Here is a 28,000-nt window from a genome sequence, read left to right on the forward strand (position 1 = left end):
TTGAGTGTGACTTCTTTGGGCAAGAATACTCTGTACATCATGTCCTTCTCCCTCCTTCTTAAAAATTCGTGTATCCTAGCGATCCCTCTGTAACTATTCCCAATTCCTCTTTTAGCCTGTTGGATGGTTTCTCACAGAGACTCATTCTCTGTAGGACCTGCAGAAAACCTGAGTTATTGACAGTTCTGAACTTGGGTTTTAATTTTTCCTTCATTAAGTGTGTTACAACACTTTTCATGCTAGTAAAAAACCAAATCTGTAGGCCAAAAGGATTCGAGTAGGAATTTTGTCACTATTTTGATCACAAACGAAACAAGCTGGCACATCCTGCTGGTCTGGTGCTTCCTGCTACTTTCCTTTCCGCGGAGGCTAGTTTTTCAGCCGGAGTCTCTCATTTTACGTGTTGCCACCAGATTAATCTTTCTGAAGCAATTGCATTACTCACTATTTCTAGTCTTAAAAAATTTAAAGTCTTTCATTGCCTTGACTTCCAAATCCTTTGTGAAATCCATTGTCAATTCGAGAAATGAATGATTGGTGTTTTATTTGCAAATATCTGAAAAATGAAAGGTTACAATCTCCTTAAAGGGAGTTTGAAACGTTAACAAGTACATAGGGAGAAACTTAAGGGGGTGATCACTTAAATCTTACTCCAAGGGGCCAAGAGAGGTCAAAGGCAACATCTCTGGTTAAACAGAATGTGAATATCTCAGAGGACAGACAAGCTACTCCTTAGGGCAGTTCCCTCTTTTTTTCCTTGCCTCCTTTTCCCCTACCCCAGAATTTGACTCAGTGGTTGAGGATGTTTACAACATATTTCTTTATGATATCCTCAAGCTGATTTATGATATGCATTCATTGTTAGAAGACAACAGAAATGAAAGTACCTAGAAATGTAGCTTTTTTTTACCTTAAATGCTTTAGATCAGCTCTTTTCAATAGACTGAACTGAAATGTTTACTTTAACTTGCTGCATTGCATTTTATTGACTAATTGATGGGACAAACACAGTGCTGGTGATTTAATGTTAATATTAAAAATACAGAGTCTCAGGACCTTTGTGCTCCTCACTCTCACAGGGGAGGGGATTTTAGCTGTTTTCGTATTTTTTTTAATTTTTTCCCAACTGCTGCATCCCCAGCAACCAGAACAGTGCTTGGCACAGAGTACAAATTCAATAAAAATTTTTTGGGCCAATGCATGAAGAGGCAACACAACCACAAACAAATCTCCAAACCATCTTTATTAAAAACTACCAATATAGTATAAAAATAGCTTCGATGATATAGAATATAGAAATATAGCTATACAAATTAAATTACTTTCACACAGTTTACTGTATAAAGTTTTGATAATATTTAACAATATGTTTAAAAATAAGCAAAGTATAAATCCTTGTTCTTTAAAGTGTTTAATGCTGAATATTTTTCCTCAGCTTCTTTCCAACATCTCGTGCGCAGTAGCAGGGATGATTTAGCTGAAAACACTGGTTTTCAACCAATGGGTATTTGGTGATACCAGTAGCAGCAGCTAACACTTTTACAGCACATAACATGTGCCAGGCACTATTTAGAGGGAACTCACACACACAACAAACAATTATTCGTAATATTTTCAAGAATGTTCAAAGCAGACAAACCTACTAAATTGATTTCACAGGCATTTCCCTTGTATTAGAAATATAAAAAAGCAGGCACTGGAAATGTACTATCTTGCCTGTATGCATCATCATTAACAGTCCCTTGGCACAAATAAACAGCTCTCCCTTGCTAAGTACAGTTCTCTAACCCCACAAAAATGGACCAATGACAGTTAAAGGAGGAGGAGGGAGGAAAAGAAGGAGACACTAAAAGGGGATTTGGGGGGACTAAAAATACAGGGTGGGGCAAAAGTAGGTTTACAGTTGTGAGTAACAAAACACAGCTTATTCTTATATTATTATTTGTTGATTATTGTATTATCTGCCATAAGAACAACTGTTCATATGGCAGATAATACAATATATACAACATATTACATAACATGGTGATAAGACAATACTTAATATTTAAAAAAAATGGTTGTTATATCATCTTTTGCATTAATAATCTTGGTGAAAGGGACCATTTGCAGGATGCTAACAAAATCCAACTTCAGAATGTTTCTGTACCTGCTAAAGAGTATACACTTCTGTGGTACAGGCACCGTCGCTGTGTCCACTTTATTGAATGAGGTGGTGGTAGATAGGCATTTACTACCCAGTAACAGACTGATCTACTTTCAGATGTGGCTATGACCATATTTGGGGAATAGTCTGCTAAATTTACTTGCAATGTGTACTTAAAACCAAGATGATGTTTGGTTTCATTTAAAAAAACTACAGCATGGATATTACAGTATATACCTATAGTACAGCAAATGATTTCCCCTACTTAACACTGGTAGTTTACTTTGTCTTTTTTATTTTTTTTAAGATTTTATTTATTTATCTTTAGAGGGGAAGGGAAGGAGAGAGGGAGAGAAATATCAATGTATGGTTGCCTCTCGTGTGTCCCCTGCTGGGAACTGGCCTACAACCCAGGCAGGTACCTTGACTGGGAATTGAACCACGATCATGTGGTTCACAGGCCTGCGCTCAGTCCACTGAGCTACACCAGCCAGAGCTTACTTTGTCTTTTTATTTCAGTTATTTAGCGGTGGCCAATATGATTCTTTGACACCAGAAAAGCTGTTCAACAGACTGAAATTTCATTAAATGAAGCACATACAAAAAAAGTCCTTTATGATAGCTTTCAGTCTGTTTGAAAATCTCAGGTGATCAGTTGCTGCGTTTATTAATAATTCTCAATATTAAATTAGGTCATGGCATTTGGGGGAAAACATCAAGGAATTTAAGACATTTAATAAATACTTTTAAACAAAGTGCCTCACACCCATAATCCCTCAATGCCCTGAGCTCAGAGAGGTACAAAGACTTGATCACGGTCACGGCACTACGCAGTTTCGGGACCTGGTCACGCTCCCCAATTTCATAATTCAATATTAGTATTGAGATAAATATACAATGAATTGAGTACTTTTCCAAGACAAATATTTCCTATATTAATCTTATATAAAACACTTAATATTATTTCAAAGTAGTCAATAAATTAATGTTATATACCAAAATGGAAATAAATTAACAATTCCTTCTTCCTATTTTGATTATGAATCTTTTTTCAAAAGTCTCACAATACTACACAAGATCAAGTGTATAAAATCCAATGGGAAATGCTCTTGATATTCAGCAATGTTATGTTCAACACTGAACAGTGAAAAGAATCCACCCTTATCATCTGTGTGTGGATCTCAGTAATCCTAAGGCTGCCAAGGGCTCCACGCACAGTGTTGCTGTGCAGCAAGAAAACACAGTTACAAGGTCAACCCAAAGAACAACTTAAACGCCATTTCAACAGCAACTTCTGTGACTGAGTCATGAAAACAGATATAAAGTTCTTGAACTTTGGGGTGAAGAAAGAGTCTCCTGCAGAGAAAAACACTTACGTTAGAAATTCAAAAAAAAAAAAAAAACAAAGGAAAAAAATGTTCACTTTTATTTTTTTTCTTTTGCTAGATGTCAAACCGTTAGATACAATGAGTGTGACTTCACTTTTCTGTCCGCCATACCACCCACCCGCTACCACAGTTTGCCAGGCACAGCTCCATTTACTAAATGTTCTATGTTTATCAGTCTAATCACTAGGTGCCAGTGGCATTCAAGGCAGACCTCATAAAGCTGATATTCTGGTCTGAGGGGGAGGAAGACCACAACCAACAAGAAAATAAATAATACAGGTTATAGAATAGAGTTTCACTGAGTAGCTCTTTTAATGCAGGGAAGAGAGTATGGATCTTTTCTTTGAGGAGGTGACCTGTTGGCACCGGTGTGAATATCAAGGAGCCACATGCAAAGGTTAAGAGGCAGAACTTCCTGCACACAACGAATAGCAGGCATGAGATTCGATGATGCCCATGTGCTGTGCATATGGGATGGGGGAGAAGAGTGGCGGGCAGTGGGAACAGAGGTGGGCAGGAGCCAGGCCGGGCAGGGGCTTGCAGCTGGTGGGGTTGAGGGAAAGGAGATCAGAGGGAAGAGAGAAGGAGAGAAGGAAGTAGGGACAGGAGGAAGGAAATAGCAGTAAAACTGTGAAATCGTTTTTTTTTAGATTATTACTAATATAATTTTGTAACTGAGTACACTTTTGTCTTTAGTAGAAGACGACTTGGGAAGAATTTAAAGGACATACTTAGCAAATAAAATAAAATTCTAAAATATAGTAAAATATGACAGTTAGATTAATAATTACATGCCTACGTCTTAAAACTTTCTCTCCTTTACTACTTTTCTTTCATTTTGCTAGCACTTTCCTCCCCCTCCAATGCTTCCCCACTCACCCGACCACCCAGTACGCCACGATCGGTGGCGCTTTCCTCTGGTCCGTCCAGTGTTCCGGTGAGCACTCAAACAGCACCCCGTGCTCTTTCACAGCGTTCGGAGCAGAGGCCGAATCCGTGGAGTCTGAACGGTCTGCAACATTCGGTGCTTTCTTTTTCTGTAAGTGAATAGGCATTATTAATGTGAGCCAGTATTAACAGTGTTACTTTAAAATGTCTTCACATATATGTCTGAATTGGCCGATCCTAACACTTAAGAGCCTGCAAAGACATTCTCCTCCTAACCTGCAGGCAGATTTCCCCTCTTCCTCATACTTACTTCAAATACTACCTGCTAAGAGAGACTTGATGGAGCAAGCATCCCTTGACTCTCCAGGGAACATTTTGGTCATAGCTCTAAATCAGTATTTATATTGCATTGTATTAGCAGTTTATAGGTCTTTCTTCCCCAGCACATACGATTCTTTTTCAGGGCAGAGACAATACACAAAGTACAAAACAATGCACAACATACAAAAGTCTTTGTATTTTTTAAAAGTGCTTGGTACATAGTAGGAGCATAATGAGTAGATTACTAAATAGATCATTTTTATAAAAACTTAAAACACATTCACCTTCAAGCAGTACATTCTCTTCCTCTGATGCATGCTCTCTAGATTTCCCATTGATTAAATCCTTAGCAAAACAATGACTTCTGTGGAATATCAAGACTTTTCATAAGGCTACAGCCAAAACAGTGGAGTGGTCCTCGGTCTTTTTTCTCTCCAAACCCTGACCCAACCCAACGACAAACCCTCTGGGCTCACCCTCCGGGATGCATCCAGAGTCCAGAAGCCACTATGTTCCTTGCCTCGAGATTTTCCATAGCTCCTGACTGGTCCCCGCTGCCACCGCTGCTACCCTGTAGCGCCTGTTCTCCCACAGCAGCCTGGGTGATCCTTTCAGAACCGAGGATCGAGTCCCTGCTCTGCCCACAACTGTCCGAGAACCTCCCATCTCCCTCAGAACAAAGTCCATACGCCTGTCAGGCCACACATGATCGGCCCTGCGGCCTTGGCCATCACAACGCCCACCACTCTCCTGCCCACCTGGCCGCGCTGGTGCTTGTGGCTACTCTGGCCTCTGTGGCTTTGCGCCTGCCGTTCCCTCTTGTCTGGAAGCTCTGCCGCCAGATTCACCACTAGGCTCGTTCTCCCACCTCACTCAGCTGTCTGTTCACATATGACTTGACATGCTTAGAGGGATCTTCCGAAACAGTGACACCTCTCATCCTCATTTACTATTCATTTGCAAACTCATCCTACCTGACATATTTCACTACTTGCTAATTCGTTAGTGGCCCCTATTGGAATATAGGCTTCGTGAGGAAAGGGACTTTGTTCTGTTCACTGCCAGTACCCAGAACAGTGCCTGGTGAATAGTGGGGGCCCCGATATTTAAATTATATGGGGAAGGCTAATTTATATTACTAAATATTATTGAATAAGCAAATGCAATGTTCCCTTATAGACTCTATCAGTTGTGTTAAACAGGAAAGGAGGAACATAAGAATGCAAAATGCACATGGACATCCAGTTAAACATAACATTTTGCTGAATACCAATTTCTGTTAGCTTGAAGAAGAAATCCTGTAAGATACAGAATTTTACTGCTAAATGAGCCCTAAGAAATTATATAACTGAGTCTACTCACTTTATAGCTGAGGGAACAGGAAAAGGCAAGGCTCGGCCTGGGATTCCTACTCCTAGCCCAATGTTCTTCCACCTTTCAACCCCACTTCTTCACAAATTTGCATCCTGAATACACATACAGCTATACACATCATAATCATCTTCAGAGAGTTTTTTGGGGGGTGAGTCTGTGATAGTGAAGAATCACAACTAAACCTCTATAAGTTTATCTTTTTCTAGAAATTAATACTTATCTTTAACTAATACACATTACTACTTATCCAGAAGGTACAATATTAAATGAAATTTCATTCTGGATGGAAAAGCAAGCAAGCAACCAATCAACCAAGTGGCTAAAACATTTGTAACAGTACTGTGTCTACTGCTGGACCTTATCCCATTATGTTCCAAAACACCTTACACTGCTGGTTGACTACTTAGGGAATTATCAGTGTTGCCAACTGGTAGATATTACTGTCCCAGTAATGGCTGAGTCACAGATATCAAACACGGGAGCCTAACTTACATTCTAAGCTACCACACGCTACTTTGCCATGTAAAAGTGCAGGCCCACCATTTCCTGAAACGGTAATCTAGGACATCAAACTCAGCATTATAAAACAGATCTTTGAAGTTAAGGACTGTGAGTATAAAAATCCTTATGCCATCAAGTGAGAGTGGGTGACTTAAAAAAAATTTAAATGAGAACAGTCATTACTGGACATACTAGTCAAAGAAAGGGCTTTTAGAGAGAATATCTGGAGATCTGGAAATGAAACTGACAGAACGCTGTATTTCAAGCAGTGCCCTACCTCTTCCATCAAGGTCTGCTGGAAAACTGCACGGATGGAGAGACAGCACTGATGGAAATTCTTTATTAGCTCAGGGTGGACAGAGCCGCCCAGCCGGGCCACGTCTTCGTGGGTCGGAGTAATAAAGATCCCCTGCACTGTTTCTAAGGCAACGTAGTGGAAAAGTGTGTTCTCTGGACCAGATGTCAATCTTGAAAAAAAAGTACAAGAAAAAAGATACTGAAGTCAACTTACAAATATTGCTCCCTTTTAACTTGCGAAGACTCCTAATGAGTTTTTTAAAAAACTACAATATAATATTGGGAGGGGAATTAGGCAAAGGAAACAAAGCCAAACACTGAATTCCCTCTTCCTCCTTAACTGGAGTACAGACTAGGCTTATCATCAGTTCCCTTAATGGGGACAAGCATTGCATACTATGCAAGGATAAAGAAACACCAATTCATTCGCAAGTAACCGAATCGTCCCTTTGCAAAACAATCCAAACTGGCCAACTTCCTCTCTTTCCGTTGTTGGTACTGAGTAACTCAGCCCACACCTGGCTCAGATCTCTACAGGTCAGAAACATGCTACCAGTCGAAGGTAGATCACATACATAAAAAAATCTTCCAAACTAAACACATAAACACATTTAAGTTAGCAGCATTAAAGCCTTAAACCCTGATAGTTAAACTGACAGTCCTGAAGAAAAATAAAAGTACTACCAACTGCAAAGCTTGGTTAACATTCTCAAATACCATGGCAATTACTAGTTGCAGTCTATCTCTCATTACTGCAGTCTACTTTTTCTGTGTTCTCTTGCTATTTTCACTTCTCCATTCTTCTTCTCCATCCTTTCTCCCCCTGGTTAGGTCTCAGACAGGCCAGCAGAACTTATACGTACTGCTTGTTTCTACCATTAGTGAGCGGAGCCAAAGAACAACAAAATAATATGCTGAATGCCCTCTGTGTGAGAAGACAGGTACTTTAAAATATCTTGGGTCTCACTTCTCCCACTGACCCTGCACGTATTAAACAGTAGCATCCTGTTTTAACCAGGCCGTCCCATAGCAAAGTGGCGGAGCTCTGCTGACTTTGAACCTCACTTCCCTGAAACTCGCTTCCCTGAACTTCGCTTTTTTCTCTCCACCGCTGACTTCTGATTGGCAGTCTTTAAAAATATATCGACAGCAATTTCCCATTGGCAACTCAAACGCTCAAGCTGTCCCATTCTGATTCTAATGTCTACAGTAAAAAATTCCTTCAGTTGATTATTTTTTCAGCCCTGGCCGCAGAGGCGAGGAAGAGGCCTATTTCCGCTCTGAGCCTGGATCCTGCCCTGGTCGCGCCTGCTGGGCACCGGGAGCCAGCGCTGCCGGATCAGGAGTGTCCTGCTCCGGGCAGTTCACCACGGCACCCCGTCTGAGAATAGCAAACTCTACTTTAAAAATCAGACACGCAAAGGGGAGCTTACCTGTGGGAGAGAGAGAAAGGGCGGCTTTCACATCTGAATTATTACTTTGTGTGTTTTTTATCTCTTATGTTTCCTATATGTGTAATGAAGAACGTGAGAGAAATAGCATAGATATTACGTTTGATATGCAAGAAACACTGTAACTACAACTGTTGAATAAAATCTCTATAGGTTTGTACTTTCTCATTGTAAAATTTCCTTGAAGGCAGAGTTTAAGGGAAAAGAATAGTATAGGGAAGTTGCTTACTTCATTGTGTTATATATTTCCAATTCTTTTTCTGAAAGGTCCTTTTTCAAGTTCCCCAAATGAAATGGATTTAGAAGAGCAGACTTCTTTTTAATGACCTGAAAAATACAGTTAAGTAGGTCAGTTTATATCTAAGAGTGGAGTCAAATAGCAGAAATACTGTAAAAACGAAATATCCTTCTAAGAGAGAACTCTTCGCTACTTTGCAATGTTACCTTTAACACTTTCAATGCTAACTTGTGTCTCCTGAGCTGTCTTTGCTGTCAGGGACCCCCGGGGCCATGTCACAAGAAGACCTGAACGTTCTCCCTCCCTCCCAGGGCCACTCTGGAGCCCTTCCCAAGTTCCATTATAATTACATATTTATGTACTTGTCTCCCTCTCCAGAGGGCACTCCTCGAAGGCAGGGGCTGTGTCTTAGTCACCGTCATATCTCCTTTGTGTCACATAGCCCTGGGCACAGAGTAGGGTTCACTCAATATTTGTTGGATGGCTAAAGGTTAGAGATTAGTTCAATTTTTCTTAGGAGTTGTTCATGGCTTCTTAATGCTTTCCAAAGAGCCTTAAACTCTATTTCCTACCCATTTCACTGACTGGGATCACTAAGCACAGTACCAGTGTGAGCACTTCCTCAGTACGTGCACTTCAGGCTCTGTTGTTGGGAACTGGGAGGTCAAGTCTACGGCTGGCTATGCCACGGCACTCAGAATCTCCTAGGTCATTCCTGGCCCTTCTCCGACCCCTCCTTCTTCATGCTTTGTCACCTCTATCCACCCAAACGATAACTTCCAAAATTGTCTCAAAAATGCAAGACTACTAGAATAGGCAGGAATCACCTCTTGGGGTGATTACTTTGATAATCATTTGGATACAGTACGGCGTTTTCATGGGGAAAAACACACATAGGAAATGATAGATAAGCAGTCTGAGAAACGAACATTCTCTTCCCTTAACAGTCACACTTTCAGTTCTTGAGTATGGAGACCCGATCTTCATAGGTATGGATTAAAAAAAAATAGAACAAGACACTCACATATATTTTAAGTTACTGATTCTGTTTTTGTTTCTGCTGAACCTTTTATTGGCTATGTAGTCAGATCACTAAATGCCCGCTACTGGGCTGTTCCCTGTTAACACTGAACAGAGAAGAAAGAGATGAACAGGGAAGGCAGGACTAAAGAATTCCCTTCTTGTAAGTAGTGTCCAAGCAGATGTCCTGGATATCACCCGCTATTTCTCCTTCTTTTTGGTTCTGAATCACTGGTTTCCCAACAGTGGCCAAAACCCCCACCAGTTCAAATGAAGAATGATCTGCCATTAAAAGTCCTAGATTGTTATAGAATCCTAGATTGTATAATCACGATTATAAAATAAGGACTGGAAAGAAAGCTCGGCTCCCAGAAGGCACACACTTGAATGCACACACACCTTAAGCAAGGCCCCACTTTCTTCGGAGCCGTCAGCTTCTCTCTGCTTCCGCTCTGCATCTGGTGTCGTGTGGGGGCTCGGGCCACCGCCTTCTCCACCTTCACAACCGTTGTCAGATCCTCCACCACTTCGGGAAGGACTGGGCTTACGTGTCTTCAGGGAACAGTCACCAAAGGGAGTTCTTCTGCACGTCGGCGAGGTCGCTACTTTGGAAGTACCTTGGAGCCTATTGAGGATCGGTGAGGTTGTCAAACCATCCAATTTTTCATGGGACCCAGCAAGGAACCAGTCAGCACAAGACAAGCAGGGGCTTGGAGAGGATTCCAGCTGTTCATTTATGTGGCAGTCCACTCCTTGCAGCTGGTGAAGAGTTGTTTTGACCTGATCCACGTATATACAATCTGGTCCGGGATTGCCAACAGCTTTGGAGGCACAGCCTCCAGCTTCTAATAGTACACACAATATAAAATGCCTCTATAAGAAGAAAGAGCTATTAGGATACATTTAGCTACATGAAGATATTTGTATGCAATAAGCTTGTATCAACTTATGAGTACTGAAGACATATGGGCATATGGCATAACCACATGAAAATTATTAAACACTCCTCCCTCCATTTCCTTCTTAGTAATTCTTAGTCCTTCTTGACCACCCTGGAGAACAATCTCATATTGCCTTATCCTGACGTGCTATCTATCAGTCACTACTTCTGGCACACGGAATTCTCTAACGTAGCTTTCAAAGAGCCTCAATTACTAGAAGTCCTTTCATTTATAATCACATACTTACTCTGATTCTATATTTTTTTTTGTATGTTTCCCTCTATTTCCCAAAACAAACCAGGGGATAAAACCACTATAGAAATGGGAACAAAAGACTACAGAACCTGCTAAAAATCTTATCCTGGGTTTCATTACTGGTTCTCCATGAGTATTAAATGAATGAAATGGATGCTAAAGAAAAGAAATAAAGGGCATGTAATATTTCTCAAATACTGGTAACTGACAAGCTCGTAATTTTAAATCCTAATATTTGTGTATTTAGCTAGTAAAAGGCAAAAAAAAAAAGACTAAGAAAGAAACCAAGGTGAACTCACCCAGCCAACAATTAGCAAAAAATATCTCCCTTCAGGCTCCTGGAAGGCTTCAGGGTCCGAGTCTGTGGAAGGCTGGCGGTGACGTCGAGGAAACACTTCTCTCCACATCACCAGCTGACCGATCCTTTGTTTTGCTGCCAACGGCAGCAGGCCGTAGTGACGACAGTATACAGCAACATCGAGAAGATCATCCTTAGGCAAATGGCTGCAGATCAAATAGCCCTTGAATTTAACCACAAAGAACAGGAGTCAACCAGAGGCATTGAGCAATAATCCCATAATATATTTGTCATATTTTATAGGTGCTCCTTCAGTTGGCTTAAAATATTCCAGTCCCAAATGGAATAAAGACATAATAAAAATAATTGTTTTCCCTCGAGGTCAACTAGAGATCAAATATTTATGATAATATACATCTACAACAGGTAGGCAGCAGTACAAAGCAAGATTACCTCTGAGTAGTGTCAAACCTGAGTGTTTGGCAAAATTAGAACAGAACTGAACTCTGAGGATGGAAAATGGAGAATCAGGAGTTGAAAAGTAAAAATACTTAAATTCGTTTGATGCTTAACTAGCTTTACTTGGAAGTCAACTATTTAATGTTAAAAGATTTATTAAAAAGATACACGGCTATGTCTGAAAATAAGAAACCAGCATACCCATACATCAAGAAATTCAGAAAGTACTCTCTCTTCTCTCACACACTTGCTTCTTTGAGTACAGTTTTTCCTTTACAAATTTTCAAATGCTTTAGAACACAATGAACCCAGAATGGTCACTGAACTTGTAAATATGTAGCTATAAGTTTTAAGAAGTTAGTGTTAGGGTACCTACATTCAGAAGAAAACAACAGATGTATTTCTCATGCTGTAAAAATCTGAGAAAATTTAGGTCTGTTCATATAGCACTCTGATATTCATAAAAGACTCAAGCTTCAACTTACCTTGTAAAATAGAGAAGACCCTAAAATCGTATACAGCCGCCTCATGTCGTGGTAATCCTCAGACTGGGGGAAAAAACACAGTGGATTTAAAAATCCCAGTTAAGCAACAACAGTTAAAATGGCAATTACATTCTTTAGTCACTGAACTTTTTATAGTACCTTTGTTAGAAATCAATAATCTAGGACATTAGAGTGAAAGATAATGTACAAAATAAATACTCTGAGAGCAGTCTTATTTTTGATTCTTACAGGAAACTGTTGATTAGAGACACCTGAGAATAAACTTAAGATCTGGTACACCAGGAGGAATTACCATTAAACAAATGTACCAAGACAAAGAGCTTCTACACTATATATCATTTAGAGTAGCTAATATTACCATATACTATTTTTTTAAAGTACAAATTGGCACAACCTATTTGGAGACCACTGAGTAGTATGCAAAATTGTTTTTAAATATATATACTCTTTAATCATATAATTAATTATTTGTAATATGCAAAATTGAAGATAAAGGGAGTTTCAACAATGGAGAATGGTTAATGAAATTAGGGATGTTCATAAGAGAATATCATACCTTTGTTGAAAACTAAGGCCGATCTATATGAGCAGGTACGAAATATTTTAGGACACACTGTTCAGCAAAGAATGCACGCTGCAGAACAAAACACCACCATGGTGCACTTTTCGTTAGTAACAGCAGCCCTGATGACACACGTGTGTATGTGTACATGGGTTGGCTTGTGTGTGGGGATGTGTACAGAAGAAGGTCAGGAAGAACATGCTCAAAACTGTAAGAGCAGTTACAGTTGGGAATGGAACTGGGTAGAGGGATGAGGAGAGAGGACATTTGCTTTTAATAACCAGGTTTGGATTTTTATCTAATATGTATGCATTAATTTTGTAATTAAGAAAACAATAAAACCTAAAGAAGACTAAAAACTGGAAATGATCTAAATATCCTCCAATTGGGGAATGGATAGCACAATGATACGCTCACACAGTGGAATACTCCTCAGATCGAAGTACTGATACGTTCAGTGATGTGAGTGGATCTCCAATGCATTATACTAAATGAAAGAAGTCAAACTCCTCAAACTACCTCCTGCGTGATCTGAGTTATACGACACTGCAGAAAAGGTAAAAACCAGGCAAATAACCATTAAAAGGGTTATTAAGAAACTGCCAAACTGTTTTTCAAAGTAGCTGTACCATTTTATATTCTCAGTTTACCATTTTTTCTTTAATGAATTGTCTTGATATTATATCCAAGGAATCCTAACAGACCCTTTTCTTTTTTTTAATGAAGGTAATTTATTACTGCTTCCAAATTAAACTCACATCAATGTTATTTAATCACCTTCTCTTCGAGCATGTTACTTTAGGGACAGGCTGTCTTCATGCTGTTTTTTTTTTTTTATTTTTTAATTTTTAAAAAATTTATTTAATTATTGTTCAAGTACAGTTTTCTGTCTTATATTCCCATCCCAGCCCACCCCCCCAGTGCTCCCCACCTCCCTCCCATTTCCCCCCCACCTTAGTTTTTGTCCATGTGTCCTTCATATTTGTTCCTGTGAATCCTTCCTCTTTTCCCCTGAAATTCTCTCCCCTCTCCCACAACAGATCCTTTTCTAACCACAGAAAATACTGCCAGTTCCACTGCTCCTCAAAATGATGTCCAATAAAGGCAGAGACTAGAGTTTTCATTAAACCTATTGGATGTAAGTTCTTAAAACCCAGAAACTTTAATTCTTTAGATCTAAACTGCTCCTAGTGATTAGCACCTATCTAAACAATCTCCACTGGTGAAAAAAAATTATGACGTATAAAGAGTTCACATACTTAAATTTCCATTATCTTCACAAAATACCCTTCCGTTTGCTCAGGATCTTAGTTAAGACTAAGTCACCCCTCCAAATTAACATCCTTTCCCCACTTTTACAGTATTCTTCTTAAGAATGATCCACCCCCATTGCTTCGACTCCCTAACTTCTCATGTGCTTTTATAAACTTTTATTATTAAAAGTTTTAGCAGATATAAAACTAGAATAGTGTAATTAGCTCCTATGTACCCCTCACCACCTGCTTCAACTGTGACCAGTACACAATCAATTCTGTCACATCTATGTCCCCTTCTCCTCCTTCTTGCTTCCTGTTGAATCCTTTCAAAATCAACCCCAGATGTCACGTCATCTCATTTGTAAATACTTCATAAGGTGTCTCTAAAGCAGAAAGACTTAAAAAAATACATATATAACCCTAATACCATCACCACATCTAAAGGATTACTCTCACCTAATATCCAGTTACTGGTATTTACATCTTTTAAATTTAATTGTTGTTCAAGTACAGTTTTCTGTCTTTTACTCCCATCCCAGCCCATCCCCCCACGCTCTCCACCTCCCTCCCATTTCCACCCCCTTAGTTGTTGTCCATGTGTCCTTTATACTAGTTCCTGTCGGCATTTACATTTTCTGGAGTCTTGGCTCCTTTTGGCAAGAAATATTATTGATGCACCACAGCCTGGATGCTAGTGGTGCTCATGAGTGCCGGGATGGTCACAATGTCTGCGCTTTTTCATTGGGCAGAGCTAGGAAATACATTTTTTAAGTATTAAAAACTGGCGAGGATGTGGAATAAAGGGAACCCTTTGCACTGCTGGTGGAAATGCAGACTGGTGCAGCCACTGTGGAAAGCAGTCTGGTGATACCTCAGAAAATTAAAAATGGATCTGCCTTTTGACCCAGTGATCCCACTTCTGAATATATCCAAAGGAACCTAAAACACTAATTCGAAAGAACCTAAGCACCCCTATGTTCACTGCAGCGTTATTTACAACTGTCAAGATATGGAAGCAGCCCAAGTGTCCATCAACTGATGAGTGGATAAAACAACGATGGGGCGTTTACACAAAGGAATTCTACTTGGCCATAAAAGAAGAAAATTTTACCCTTTGCAACATATGGATGGACCTAGAGAACATTATGCTAAGTGAAAAAAGCCACTCAAAGCAAAACAAATACCATATGATTTCACTCATCTGTGGAACAAACTGAACACATCTAATGAACAAACTGAACTAACAAGCAAAAGAGAGACAGACTCACAGACGGAGAATAGATGATGGCTAGTGGCAGGGAGAAGTTAGGGGCTGGAGGGATCGAGCAAAAAGGAAAAAGGACTCACGGACACAGGACACGGACGACAGTATGGTGATTACTGGGGGAAGGGGACATAAGAAAACGAAATGGTGATGGGAAGATATATGATAAAGATTATACATTTAACAAAACAAAACAAATCATATCAATACTTTCCATTTAAATTCAGATCTACAGGGTTTTTAATTGATTTAATCCACATTACATGTATGTCCTGCCTCACAAAGCCCAGTTCTTAAGATACTACTGTAATTAATCATTACATATACATTATATAACAACTATTTTTAACTGAGTAGAACATCTTAAGGCAAGCAAAACAGATTTTGTCCTCGTCAAGATACAGACCTAGTGTTTTGCATTTCAAGATTATTACATTCCCACTTACAAAATATTTAGAATGATGACTAATTTGCAAATGACAAATCAACATCGAGTCTTTCCTAAAATTCATTGCTTCTCTTACCAGTTCTGCAAAGTCTGCAGCCTCCAAGTCACTCAATGCTGTGTCTAATTCCACCTATGAGGAATAAAAGAGTAACACAATCATTCAACTCATAGTTACTTTTTAATGATGGCCATATAAAAGTGTTTAATAATTACTTGAAGAGTTGAATGAGTGCCTTTCTTCTGTGTATTATTTAACAATTGTCCCAAACAGAACATCTTATTTTTAAACTTTCCAATACAAAAAAATTAATTTAACATATAGGCATTTTTTGATTAAAGCACAATTGCAAAATGAGTTTCACTCTGTACTCAATATAAAACAATTTATGAGACCAACAAATTGCTTGTAGTTTTAAGTTAAAAAAATTTTAACGTATTAAAATTGTTAGAAAAAAAATCAATCACAATATAGCCTATCTATTTTGAGTTTTTGCTTTTTTATTTCTTCTATATTTCTCAATAGATAGACTCTTGGGAAATATCAGTGTTCTTCCCTGTCTCTCGCCTATGTTTTGTTTAAAAGGTCTATTAATCTTTTTTTAAAATCTTTTTTTAAAAGATTTTATTTATTTATCTTTAGAGGGGAAGGGAAGAGAGGGAGAAAACATCAATGTATGGTTGCCTTTCGTGGGACCCCTGCTGGGACCTGGCCTGCAACCCAGGCATGTGCCCTGACTGGGAATTGAACCGTGATCCTTTGGTTTACAGGCCCGTGCTCAATCCACTGAGCTATAACAGCAAGGGCTAAAAGGATTATTAATCTTTATTCATAAATTGAAACATGAAGGCAAGTGCCCCCTGGAATCCGGCACAGCTTAACCACCCTACAGAGTTATTAGAAAAAATCTTTTACTTAGGATTTAGTTCTTGTTTCTATAGAAATTGTCTGAACTCCTTTATTCATTTTTTTCTCTCTAAAGCATTCACAATTTAAAAATAGTAAATAGGATCAGCAGTTTAATCTGTAATGCACATACATCAATTAAAAATGATTGGTAATTATAGTTTGTAGCACATATGCTATTTGCAAAAAGAGTCCTTTTTTAAAAATTTTTTATCTTATTTACAGTCCGAGGCCCTCTCCGCAAGGCTGCTCCAAAACTGTGTGTGTCTGAGATGAGGACCCTTTGGACACATTGGTCATGCCTTTCAATGCGCTTCCCGCGGTATGGCTTATTACTCCTCTGTGACCTACATTTTTCTGCCTCCAGCAAATACTTCACGTTCTCCTTTGGGCAGCTACAGTTTCTCTTGAGAAAAACTATAGGACAAAAAGGAAGTTACCCACTTGAGATTCTGATTTCAGAAACGTTACTGTTTAATGAGTTGCTGTTCCTGCTACAGGACTCCATAGGTGAATGTACGAGGTTGCTATCAGTGTTCCCTCATGTTCTTTAAGACAAAAGGTAGAGTGTCTTTTCTCTTAATTATTCCAATGTAACTTAGGAAAAACGAATTTTGAAAAAGAGAACATCTGACAAACAAACAAAATAAAGAAGTCCTCAAACACCTGGGAAAGAAAACTGAAGACCTCATTGTATACTAAACTCAGAGCAAGTTTTATTCCAAGTAAAATGACTTTCTACCTAAAATTTATCAGGCACAAGGAACTTCGCATACATATGTTTTCAACTAGATTTTTAAAAAAATCCTCACTCAGGGACATCGATTTTAGAGAGAGGGGAAGGGAGGGAGAGTGAGAGGAACAGAAATACCGACATGAGCAAAAGAAAGATGGACGGGTTGCGTCTCCCACGTGCCCTGACCAGCGGCTGAACCTGCAGCCTGCAGCCTGGGCCGACGGGGAATCAAACCCTCACCCTTTCAGTTTCCAGGAGGAGACTCCAAGCAACTGAGCCACACCAGCCAGGGCTCAACTTGATTTTTTTAACACATAAAACTCCTTAATATTTTTCATTAGAAGATACAGAGTCACCAAACCCTATTATTTTTAACACAGTAAGCAATTGCGAAGAGAAGAAAGAGTGCAAGTTCTCTGAGTTTGCTGGTAAAACAAAAACAAAAACTTCAAGAGTTATCAGTTATCAAAACCTTACATTCACCAGAGACCTTTAGGTCACTTTATAGAAGGTATCTCTCTCTCTTTCCAGAAAGTTTGTTCCTAATTTTCTTAACTAGACCACAAAATACAGAAAAAGTCTCAGCTATATCCTCAGTGTCTTCTGTGTATGAACTTCGCCTGCCCGTCTGACTTGTGAGCATGGGGGGGGGGGATGACTTCAGATTCCCCAAAGCACAGCACAGATCCGAGAACCTGGCACAAGACGACTGATCTTCAGACAGCAGCGTTAAACTTGACAAGGGTCAAAGCAATGAAAGCTTTGGTGAGATAAGCAACTGGTATGATTTGGGGTTAGTTAAATTAAATTAAAAAATTAACAACAAGTTAAAAAATACACACCAGAATTCACAGAGTGATTTCTCAGTCTAATCTTCTTTCACATTGAGATAAATAAAAGCATATAGTCTTTTTAATCAAATGCATGCTAAATTAAGAAAAAAGAACAATAAAAAAGAAACCCGAATATAAGAGGGAGCCTTCACATGGAATTTATAAGACTAAAACAGGCTACATTTTAAAGTGTGTTCAATTTTCTTAGGGTAAGATAATATTTAATCTTAATGTGTCAAAAGTCTAAAGACACTGCTCCCCAAAACAGTAAGTACCTGTAGTCACAGAAAGATTTTGCTCTCATTAGTGGAGATCTGTACTTTAGCTAAGAATATTGTTTGTTAACCAATCATTTCATCTAGCTTTAATCTATGATAAACAAACCCTAATAAAACCCTGCATTACAAAATCAAAGTCACAAAGTTCATAAGTAAGATACATACTACAATTATGATTTCTGAAAAGTATCCCAAGTCTGGACAAAGCTTAAATAGTGTAGTAAGATGAAAGAGCTCACTTCTATCTAGAAAAGCAAATTTGTTTAAGTTCACTCACTGGACCACCTTCTTCACCATCTAACGCCTTCCTAACACTGACCCACAATCTTGAAAAGAACAAGAAGTTAAGGGAAAAAGAAAAAGGGAGAAGACAGAGAAAGAAAAGACAGCTGGTTCTGATTCTTATTTTGTGACACCTTCGATTACCTTGATTTCCTGCGGAAGTGGGAGCCACCGCACTCCGGGCAGACCATCCAAAAGAACCGCACTGGAGGCCTCGTACTGCTGCGCCTCGGGACTGGCCCTGGCATGCGGCCTGGCAGGCAGCAGTGCTCTTTGAAAGAACAGTTCGAAAAAGTGATCCACTCGAGGGGCGTTCTCAACCTGGCCGAAGGCACTGAAGGACCAAGAGCTCTGAGTTAGAACGGCACATGGCAATGGTGGCAATCTTTTGCACACTGCTAAGGGGACTGGGTCTTTCCCACCACATCCCTAAGATTGCCGCCATGGTGTTACTGCTGGAGTGTGTTAAGAAATCCACCCTGTCACAGTTTCTACCCTAAAATTTAATCTCAAATGCGCTGAGTAGATGGTACTATGGAAGCACCACGGGACAATTATAAATAATTTATCTACAACAGAAAGGGCTGAGGTACCCTTTTTGCAAAAAGTGTAAGTTGTTTTTACCTCTGGTTATCAACCATTTACAACTCTCAATATCTTGCAGGCAATATAGAAAAATAAAGAGATTGTGAGCTTTGTAATAGGACAGATCTGGCTTTGAATCTTATCGCACTTACAAGGTGGCTATCACAGGATAACCATCTAAGCTTTCTCTGCATTTTACATTCACATTTAAAGTATCTGGTATATAATTAGTATAAGCACATAGTAGGCCCCTTACTTAGTAAGCACATAAATTAGCCTAAGTTATTTCCTCCCCTCTTTACTAATGAAGGCATAACTATTGGAAAACTCTGAGAGGGGGAGAGAGAGCCTTGGTTTTAGCCATGTAAAAGTTAATAGAGCATCACCCGCAACCACGCATTGGAACAGCCCACTGGATAACACAATAACTGGTATATGTCAGAATACTATTTATCGATTCATTCAACAAATTGCTTGAGCGCCTGCTGTGCTCCAGGCACTATTCTCATTGCTGGAGGTACAGCAATGAAAATACCAAGACAAAAGACAAGGCCGCTGCTCCTGTGGAGCCCATGTTCTAGTGGAGGAAGACGAGTGAACAAACAGTAAGAACATGAACTCTGACAATGGACTCTGCAGAGAACGGGACCGTGTGAACATGTGATGTAACCAGCTGACTATTTTATTTTTAATTTAATTTATTTATCTTTAAAGGGGAAGGAGAGAGAGAGAGAAACATCAATGTATGGTTGCCTTTTGTGTGTCCCCTGCTGGGAGTTGGCCTGCAGGGAACTGGCCTGCAACCCAGGCATGTGCCCTGACTGGGAATCGAACCGCGATCCTCTGGTTCGCAGGCCCGTGCTCAATCCACTGAGCTACGCCAGCCAGGGCCTCAGCTGACTATTCTAGATTGAATGGTGGGGGAAGAGTCCCTGAGGAGGACTCTTTCCCCAACCTTCTCGACATTAGAATGAGATCCTAATGTAAGAAGGTCCAAGGAGAGGAAAGACTGCAAAGGCCAAAGGGGGACCAAGGGGGGCCAGGACACCTGCAGACCGGTGCAGAGGGGTGGGTGGGGTTTGAGATCTGCAATTGGGAAGGTGGACAGGAGCCAGACAATGTAGAAAGACCACTCAAACTGCATTTGGAAATTAATAAAAGTGACTCAACTCGGGGTGGTGAACACACAACACAATGTACAGATGATGTGTTATAGAGTCATATACCTGAAACCTATAAAAGTCACCCATGTCACCCCAATAAATTCAATAAAAAATCAGGCTTAAAAAAATAAACGAGTTAAAGTGGCAAGAATGCAGGGAAGGAAAACAAGTTGGGAGTTACTGGAGTGGTGAGAGATGGCTATGGCCAGACAGTGAAGACGAGGAGAAATGGGTGATGGGCTGATGCGGACGGACCTGCTGGTGGATTGGCTGAGAACGGTGAGGGAAACTGCGATCCTTACTTCGGTCACAACACTAATCTTTGTTCATGTATGATCAGTTTTCTGTGGCTCAATGGGCCTTTCATATCTTCCATGATCAGAAAAAAATCCTTGTTATTAAAAAATTATTGCAAAATGACTCTTAACAACATATTGGATGCATAGTGCTTTTTGGTTTTAAGAACTCAATGTATCTTCACATGTATTGCTTAGTTTTGCCTTTCAAATTCTCACTTGAACAAGAAGAAACCAGTTAAATGGCTGCCAACTTGGAGATACTTCCAAATCGATGGACGCTCTGCCTCCAACCTACTCCACTGAAATTTGCATAACTCCAACTGATTATCTTCTGAACAGAAGTCATTGCAAGAATATATTCTTTGATTATCTCATTTTATGAAAATACAAAGCTCAATCAGGGCAAAACAGAGTAATGTTTGCTTATCCAGTATAAATTTAAGGGGGTAGTTTATAACCACACCCTAACATTTCATTGGCTAAAATTTCCTTACTAGTAACAGGTGAAAGCCCTGTCTGTAGCTGCCTGGCCTTTCGTGGCTCACACATTTGGAAAATGCTAATGAGTAAGTGATTGGTTTTCAGAGGAAGTGTCTCCTGAACAGCTCTGGGGGAGGACACTGCAAACCAGAGGACTCTCCCAGATGGCACAGTCACAGAACGTTCCTGGCGGCTGTGCTGAGAACAGTGACAGCAGAGATCCACAGAGATAATAGAGAGCTGACGCCGCTGTGGTTTGGTGAAATGTATACACTGTTCTTGGATTCATATATTGATACATGTTTAAGGCCCTGAAAGTACAGGTATCACTATAGCTCTCTGAAATACTGGGACCTATAAAAATCTCACAAAGAGAAAAATTTATTTTCCACCCATAGTTTTATGTGAACAAATATTGAACAGTTTCCTCAAAAATCCTTCTTTAGATAAAGAAAGATGCATCATATTATGTTGTAAGGTTAAAAAGGCAAGAGACAGAAATTTATGTACAGTATGAACCCATGTGTAAAAAAAAGAGAGCATGCATATTCATATATACATAGAAAACATATAGAAGTATACACAGGAAACTGGTCAATACCTTCTGTATTGTGTCGTTTCTTTGTTTTAACAGTGCATACTTTTTCACTTACATTTTTTAGAAGGAAGTATCAGATTTTAGAATAGTGAATCTGACAATAGTGTTATAATCAGAGAAACACACACACATACAAAAATATTTAAAATCTTCTGTTATGAAAATGTTCTTATATTTGCCCCTATAGAAATATATCAAGTCAGAATTAAGGTTACATCTTTATTTCACTAAAGTAACAAGTAACATACAAGACCAAAAAAGAAAAAGTATGGGATTAAATGAAAAACTGCGTAGAGCTGTAAATAAGAAAGGTGGGGGATGGGTGAGCAATTCAAACAACTAACTTGCCAAGCGAGGAATAGCAGTTAAGTGCAAAAGCTGATCTAGAATCACACACTTAAAACTTGAGGTTCAGTTCAAAGACATACTTACCTATCTAAAGAACCATACATAAATTTTAAGGTTTGGGCAGCATCTTCTATCATATTCCTTAGCTGAGGAAGAGGAACTCTAAAAAAGGCATAAACACATTTGTGTATTTGTAACATAACCACATGACATATATCTAAAAGAAGTAGATCGAGTGTATAGCCTCTGTTCCGTTCCTAGGCTGGGCCTTCCTCTCCCTCTCCAACTGCCCATGGTGCCTGTACCTGCCATCGCATGCCATTTGTCTTCTGTCTGTGGGCTTCTCCGGGAGTCTAAAGACAAATGCTTCCTGCCGCCACTGCATCCTGAAGGGCCACATTATGGATGCTCCACAATCCTTGTAAAGCCACGCTAGCTGAACCTAGCTTTTCACAACCCAGCCTGCGGGCTTTGGGCAGCCTCCTAGAAGGGTCCTATGCTATTCCATGTGGGGGACTTGGATGCCCGCAGATTTTGGTATCCAATGTCGGGTCCCAGAACCAATCCCCTGGGGATGTCAAGGGACGACTATGGCTCCCTTTCTGACAGAGAAGCACACACCAGCTGTTCAAAGACAGCTACCATCTAGGGCTTGCCACAGCACCATCATCCCTTCATGTGAAGAAGTGTGAACCCTCATTTACGATTGATCAGATCTCGGGTGAAGGCTGCAGTCACCTTCAAAACCCACCCCTTCAATGTGTTCCACTGTCGCCTACTCTGGAGCTCCTGTTTGTGGTGTTAAAACACGTCCATAAATTGATGGGCTTCCCCCACAAGAGACGGAGTTAATTTCTTCCCCTTGAATGAGGGCAGGCCTTGGAAGCTCACTTTAGCTAATAGCAAATAGTGGAAATGATAGGGTATCTGCTGTAAAACTAAGTCATAAAAGGTCTTGGGCCCCCCCCTCTATTTTGGATCTTGCTTTGGGGTAAGCCCGTTGGCACGTTATACGGAGGCTTAAGCAGCTGCACGGAGAGGTCCACGTGGCACGGGGCCGAGGCCTCCTGACGGTGGCCCTGAGCGTAAGGCACCTTCAGGCTGTGTCCCAGCTCCCATTCGACGGCAGCTGCAGAAAGGGAGCCGGAGCCAGGACCACCCAGCCAAGTTGCTCAGGGACTCCCTACCCACAAAAATTCCTGCAAGATAATAAATGGTTCCTGTTTTAGGTCCCTAAGCTTTGGGTTAATTTGTTATGCAGGAATAAGTAACTAATACACTGTTATATAATGAAAGAAATCTGGTTAACAGTCATTAGTAACTAGAATATAGTCATACTTGTGTAGAGATTGACTGGAAAATTTGTCCAAAATGGTGTTCTCTGAAGCTGTGTCAGTTACATGCTACCCTATCCATTTTACACTTGATTCCTAATTGTTAGACATCATATGATGGTTCTGCGGACCAAGATGGGAAACTAAAGTCCACATAATAGTTTCCCAGACAGACCAGAGGGGAGAGGGGAGAGAATCACAGGGGGAAAGGGGAAGGACTCTCATGAACAAGTATAAAGGACACATGGACAATAACTAAGGTGGGGGTGGAAATGGGAGGGAGGTGGGGAGCACTGGGGGTGGGCAGGGCTGGGAATATAAGACAGAAAAATGTACTTGAACAAGAATTAAATAAAAAAATTAGTTTCCCAGACATTGCCCAATTGCTTCTTAAAGTGGGCAAGCGTCTAAATTACAAGTTTTCTAAATCGTTGAACAGGGACACAGACCAGTCTGCCAGGAGGTAAATCCACCTCTTCGGGGCTGTGCTCCAGAGTCCCACCTCCTTCCCCTGCTTCCCACGTGCTAATAAGACATTAGGAAGTGCCCTAGCACTAAGAATTCAGACACCTGTTCAAGTTCCAATGCTGCTGCTTGCTGATTATGTGACTTTTGGCAAGTTATTTAACCTTCTCTTTGTTTTACTTTCCTCATTTATAGAATGGGGCCAGCAATCATCAAGTCCATTGGAGCTGATTTTGAAGAGTAAAGGAGATTGACGTATGAATGTAAAATACCTAACGCAGTCCCTAGGTTCACGGTCAGATCATTATCGATATTAACCCTGCTCTTACCGTAAACTATTAAAATGAAAAAGATATATTTTAAAAATCCAAACAAGTTAAGAGGGAGACCATGATAATATTATAGGATGTACTATTAGAGAAGTCACTTTAGGGTTAAATATTCCTTATTTTGCCAAAGGTGCTCAAGACCAGGGCAAAACACCTTTTTGCTGACCACAATTCAAAGTCTTAGTGGCAGAAAAACTGTAGACAGGCAAAATCCTAATCATGGTATCGTCCAAAGTCAGCCAGAGGACAAGCTCGTCTCTCAGTTACCTCTACCGGCCATATGGCCGAAAAGAGTGATTGACAGCTCCCACCTTCACCAGGGGGCCCTCCCAGCCCTGTCTTCATGGTTCTTAACACAGGAACACTCCAGCTATCACACCAGCGCAACAGACCTTTAGATGGTACAGCTGTTTAAGGAGTTCACGAAAATGTCAAAAATGCCATAATTTTAATGAAACAGACTTTGTAAGCAATGTTTGAGAAGTGATTTTTAAGGTAAATAAAAATCTCAACTTACTCTTCAGCAGGCAGGCCAATTAACAACAACTTGTCTGATTCTTTCCAATAAGCCACATTGATTTGTTTCCCATTTAAAAGAAGGGATGAGCTAAGAAAAAAATAGAGTCAAAATAAATTTAGCACATCTTTAAACATTATAAAATTATAAATAGTCATTCAGAAAAGACTGCATATGGTATGATTTAAGAAATGTATGAATAAGCATATTTCTTTTCATATTCCTAGCTGCCAAAGAATTGTATGACAACAAAAATATATTCCAAAATATTTTTTAAAAACCCACAAAAACTAAAAAAAGGTAGACCTATTATAGAAAAAAGAAGTTAGACAGGATCCCTGCACCTTGAAAACATTATGCTAAGTGGGAGAAGTGACAAATAACCACATGATTCCATCCACACAAAATGTCCAGGAAAGGGAAATCCACAGACACAGAACGCAGGTGAGTGGTGGTCTGGGGCTCAGGGAAGGGTCTGCGGGCCAACAGCCCAGGGCTTGGGGCTTCTGTCTGAGGTGATCCAAATGGTCTAAAACTAGATCTGGATGCTTGTGCGTATCTGATAATATGCAAAACCACTGAATTGTATGAAATATGGACCAGATCTCAACAAGGCTGTTTAAAAAAAAAGGGCACCTGCAGCATGAGTTTATGAACGCGAATGTATACAAAATGTATACACCAAATAAACCTTGGTTCCTAGTGTCTTGAAAATTAGTATTTTCTACATATACACTATAGTAAAAGTCCTACAGCTAAACATGACTTGTGTTTAGAAAAATAAGAAAATGTTTCTTCCTGTTGTTTTGCAGATCCCACTTCTTGTAAAACCATAGAGGTGCCAGAAAAATGAAAAAGTAAAGTTGAAGCATAGAAAATCTGATATTTTATCAGTATTTGAGGGCTCTTAAACTTTGAGACAAACTTTTTTTGTAAAGTCAAAAACTGTTGAAATATTAAGGAATATTTTGTACTTCATAAATTTATTTTATGAAAAGAGAAACCAGCCCCTAAATAAAACTTAAGAGTTTTGAGCCCCCTCTTCCTGTAAGTTAACTCTGGCATTTCAAGGTCCGGGCTGCATAAGACCCGTGGAATGGGATATTTCGCTATATAACTGATGACATGATGTATTTTAGTTTTCCAAAAATGATTTGACCTCAGTCTTGCTTATCCATCACTGAAATAATCTGCACAGATGATACTACATTCTGAGTAGGCCTCCTAAAGGATACTGTTTTCTCTATCATTGTGGTAAGAACTATGACAGAAAAATACAGAATAAGCATTTAGTCACTCTTACCAACCACAAAGGTATTACCCACCCAGAAAGTTAACAATCAAGATAAAAACATGAAAAAGCCTAGGTTCATTATAATGCCAAGCTTCAGAGATATCTATCACAAACACAAAACAGATTCTAAAGTACAGGTCGCTGGCCCGGCTTTGCGACTGAAAATGCACCAAAACACCCAGCCCAAAAGTGGTGCTGCGAACCTGCACTTCACACATGCGACTGGTTGAAATGACTTGGCCGAAAAACAAAGTATCTGCAGATAAATCTACATTGCGTGCTTGTGTACACGCTATTGTATACACAAGCACGCAATGTAGTTTTACCTGCATATTTGTATAATATGTAATAAGCATATCTGGATAATAGATACTTCTATAGCATTTTGTCAGAATCAAGACAAAGAACTTGAAAGAAAAAGAACTGAAGCCAAATAAAAGCCAGTCATCACCTAGTAACGCGTGTCCCAGTTACACTTTCCAGCATGTCACACAGTGTAAGAAATATCCCTCTCACACTTTTCAGTTTCTGAGACGCGTCGGATACCGGGTAACGGTAAAGAATTTCCTGCTGCGAATGAAAACAAACAAACATGACCACACTCCCCAAATATCCCAACCGCTATTTTGTTGTCATGCAAAATTCAGATTTTGTATTAAGAAAGAACAGCAACAACAGAAAGAATCCTTTCAGCTTCCATGGGAGTTTTATTCAAACATAAGAAGACAAATATGCCTGGAATTTTAACACATTAATTAGCATTTAAAATATTACATTTGAAAATAAGTTAGAGAATATCAAAGCTGGTCACAATACCAAAATATATACTGAGCGGGACACTAATTAATTGGAATAATGTCAACTGATTTCAAACACTGTTTTAAACTTTAATCTCCTCTATAACAAATTCTAGTACTTTTTATTATATTTCATTATACAAATATTTTTACCTTCTGTAGTCAATATTCACATAGATACCACATGTAACTTTTAGGAATATTTAAATTTAATTACTTTTACACTCTGAAAAGATCATTTTTGCCATTTTTTGTGAATTCATTATTAATTATTAAATCTTTATTTAAACCCAAGACAACACTGAAATTAAAAAGTGAGAACATGGAAGCACATTAGAGCAGCGCAGATACGGAGAAAGAAGCCTATGATGTTATAAAATTGTACTGTCTTAAATCTGAAAGAGCTTGCACACTACAATTAATCTGAAAGAAATCTTTAAAAGACAGCACATTCCAAATTATGGAAAAATGCTAGATCCATAAGATAATCACAAAATGCTAACTACTTTTCTGCTTTCAAGAAAAGCACGTTCCCAGGAAACATGCAGTTTTAACCAAACGACAAATTCCAAAATCAGGATGTGCATTGTGCCCGCGCTTTTACACAAAGGGCTGAATCATCCCGGACCTCACTTACCTGCTGTTACTTAAGGCAACACGACGTTTTTCTTACAAGGCAAATAAAAAGAAGGCAAAACAAAAACTTCCAGATAGAAGCCTTGGAGAATTCAGAGTAGCTTCCACTAACACAGTTAAATGGCAATGTACATAAATATCAATATAGCCACTATAAAAGCCCAATCTCCTAAAACATTACCAGATCTTTCCCCTGGTTCTTTATCTCTCTGAGTGTTCTATATCTTGTTCTGGCCTCTTTTTACAAGAACTAATTATGTGACATGGTGTGTATGTCTTGGCAACTTTTACACTAGGAAAAATATAAATAAACTGTACACATCTGCTTTTTATACTTATTAATAATAAGCACATTCAATATATGCAAATTGCTATGGAATATGCTGGCCAAATATAACTCTGCCTAACAACTCCAATCTCTTCACAGTGTTTATAGTGCAAAAACAGTTAAATGCTTTATCTCTAGAAATTAAGTCGAATATCAGTTAAATCTTCTGTTATGTCTATGT

General features: G+C 39.4%; 1 protein-coding gene across 1 annotated transcript in view; it reads right to left on the reverse strand.

Moving 5' to 3' along the window:
* Positions 1-2,625: 2,625 nt before the first annotated feature.
* Positions 2,626-28,000, reverse strand: part of INTU (inturned planar cell polarity protein) — a 47,369-nt gene continuing 21,994 nt past the window's right edge. Inside the window, exons 5-16 of the mRNA XM_037058571.1 lie at positions 26,510-26,628; positions 24,765-24,854; positions 22,204-22,281; positions 18,791-18,980; positions 15,690-15,743; positions 12,063-12,125; positions 11,120-11,341; positions 10,024-10,497; positions 8,596-8,693; positions 6,896-7,085; positions 4,414-4,571; positions 2,626-3,502 (exon numbers count right to left, since the gene is read on the reverse strand). Coding sequence (XP_036914466.1) covers positions 3,391-3,502; positions 4,414-4,571; positions 6,896-7,085; positions 8,596-8,693; positions 10,024-10,497; positions 11,120-11,341; positions 12,063-12,125; positions 15,690-15,743; positions 18,791-18,980; positions 22,204-22,281; positions 24,765-24,854; positions 26,510-26,628 — 1,848 coding nt within the window. The 3' untranslated portion in view covers positions 2,626-3,390. The remainder of the gene's footprint in view (positions 3,503-4,413; positions 4,572-6,895; positions 7,086-8,595; positions 8,694-10,023; positions 10,498-11,119; positions 11,342-12,062; positions 12,126-15,689; positions 15,744-18,790; positions 18,981-22,203; positions 22,282-24,764; positions 24,855-26,509; positions 26,629-28,000) is intronic.

Source organism: Sturnira hondurensis, unplaced genomic scaffold (genome assembly GCF_014824575.4).
Source record: "Sturnira hondurensis isolate 20B ecotype Veracruz unplaced genomic scaffold, ASM1482457v3 Scaffold0010128, whole genome shotgun sequence".
Lineage (NCBI taxonomy): Eukaryota > Metazoa > Chordata > Mammalia > Chiroptera > Phyllostomidae > Sturnira > Sturnira hondurensis.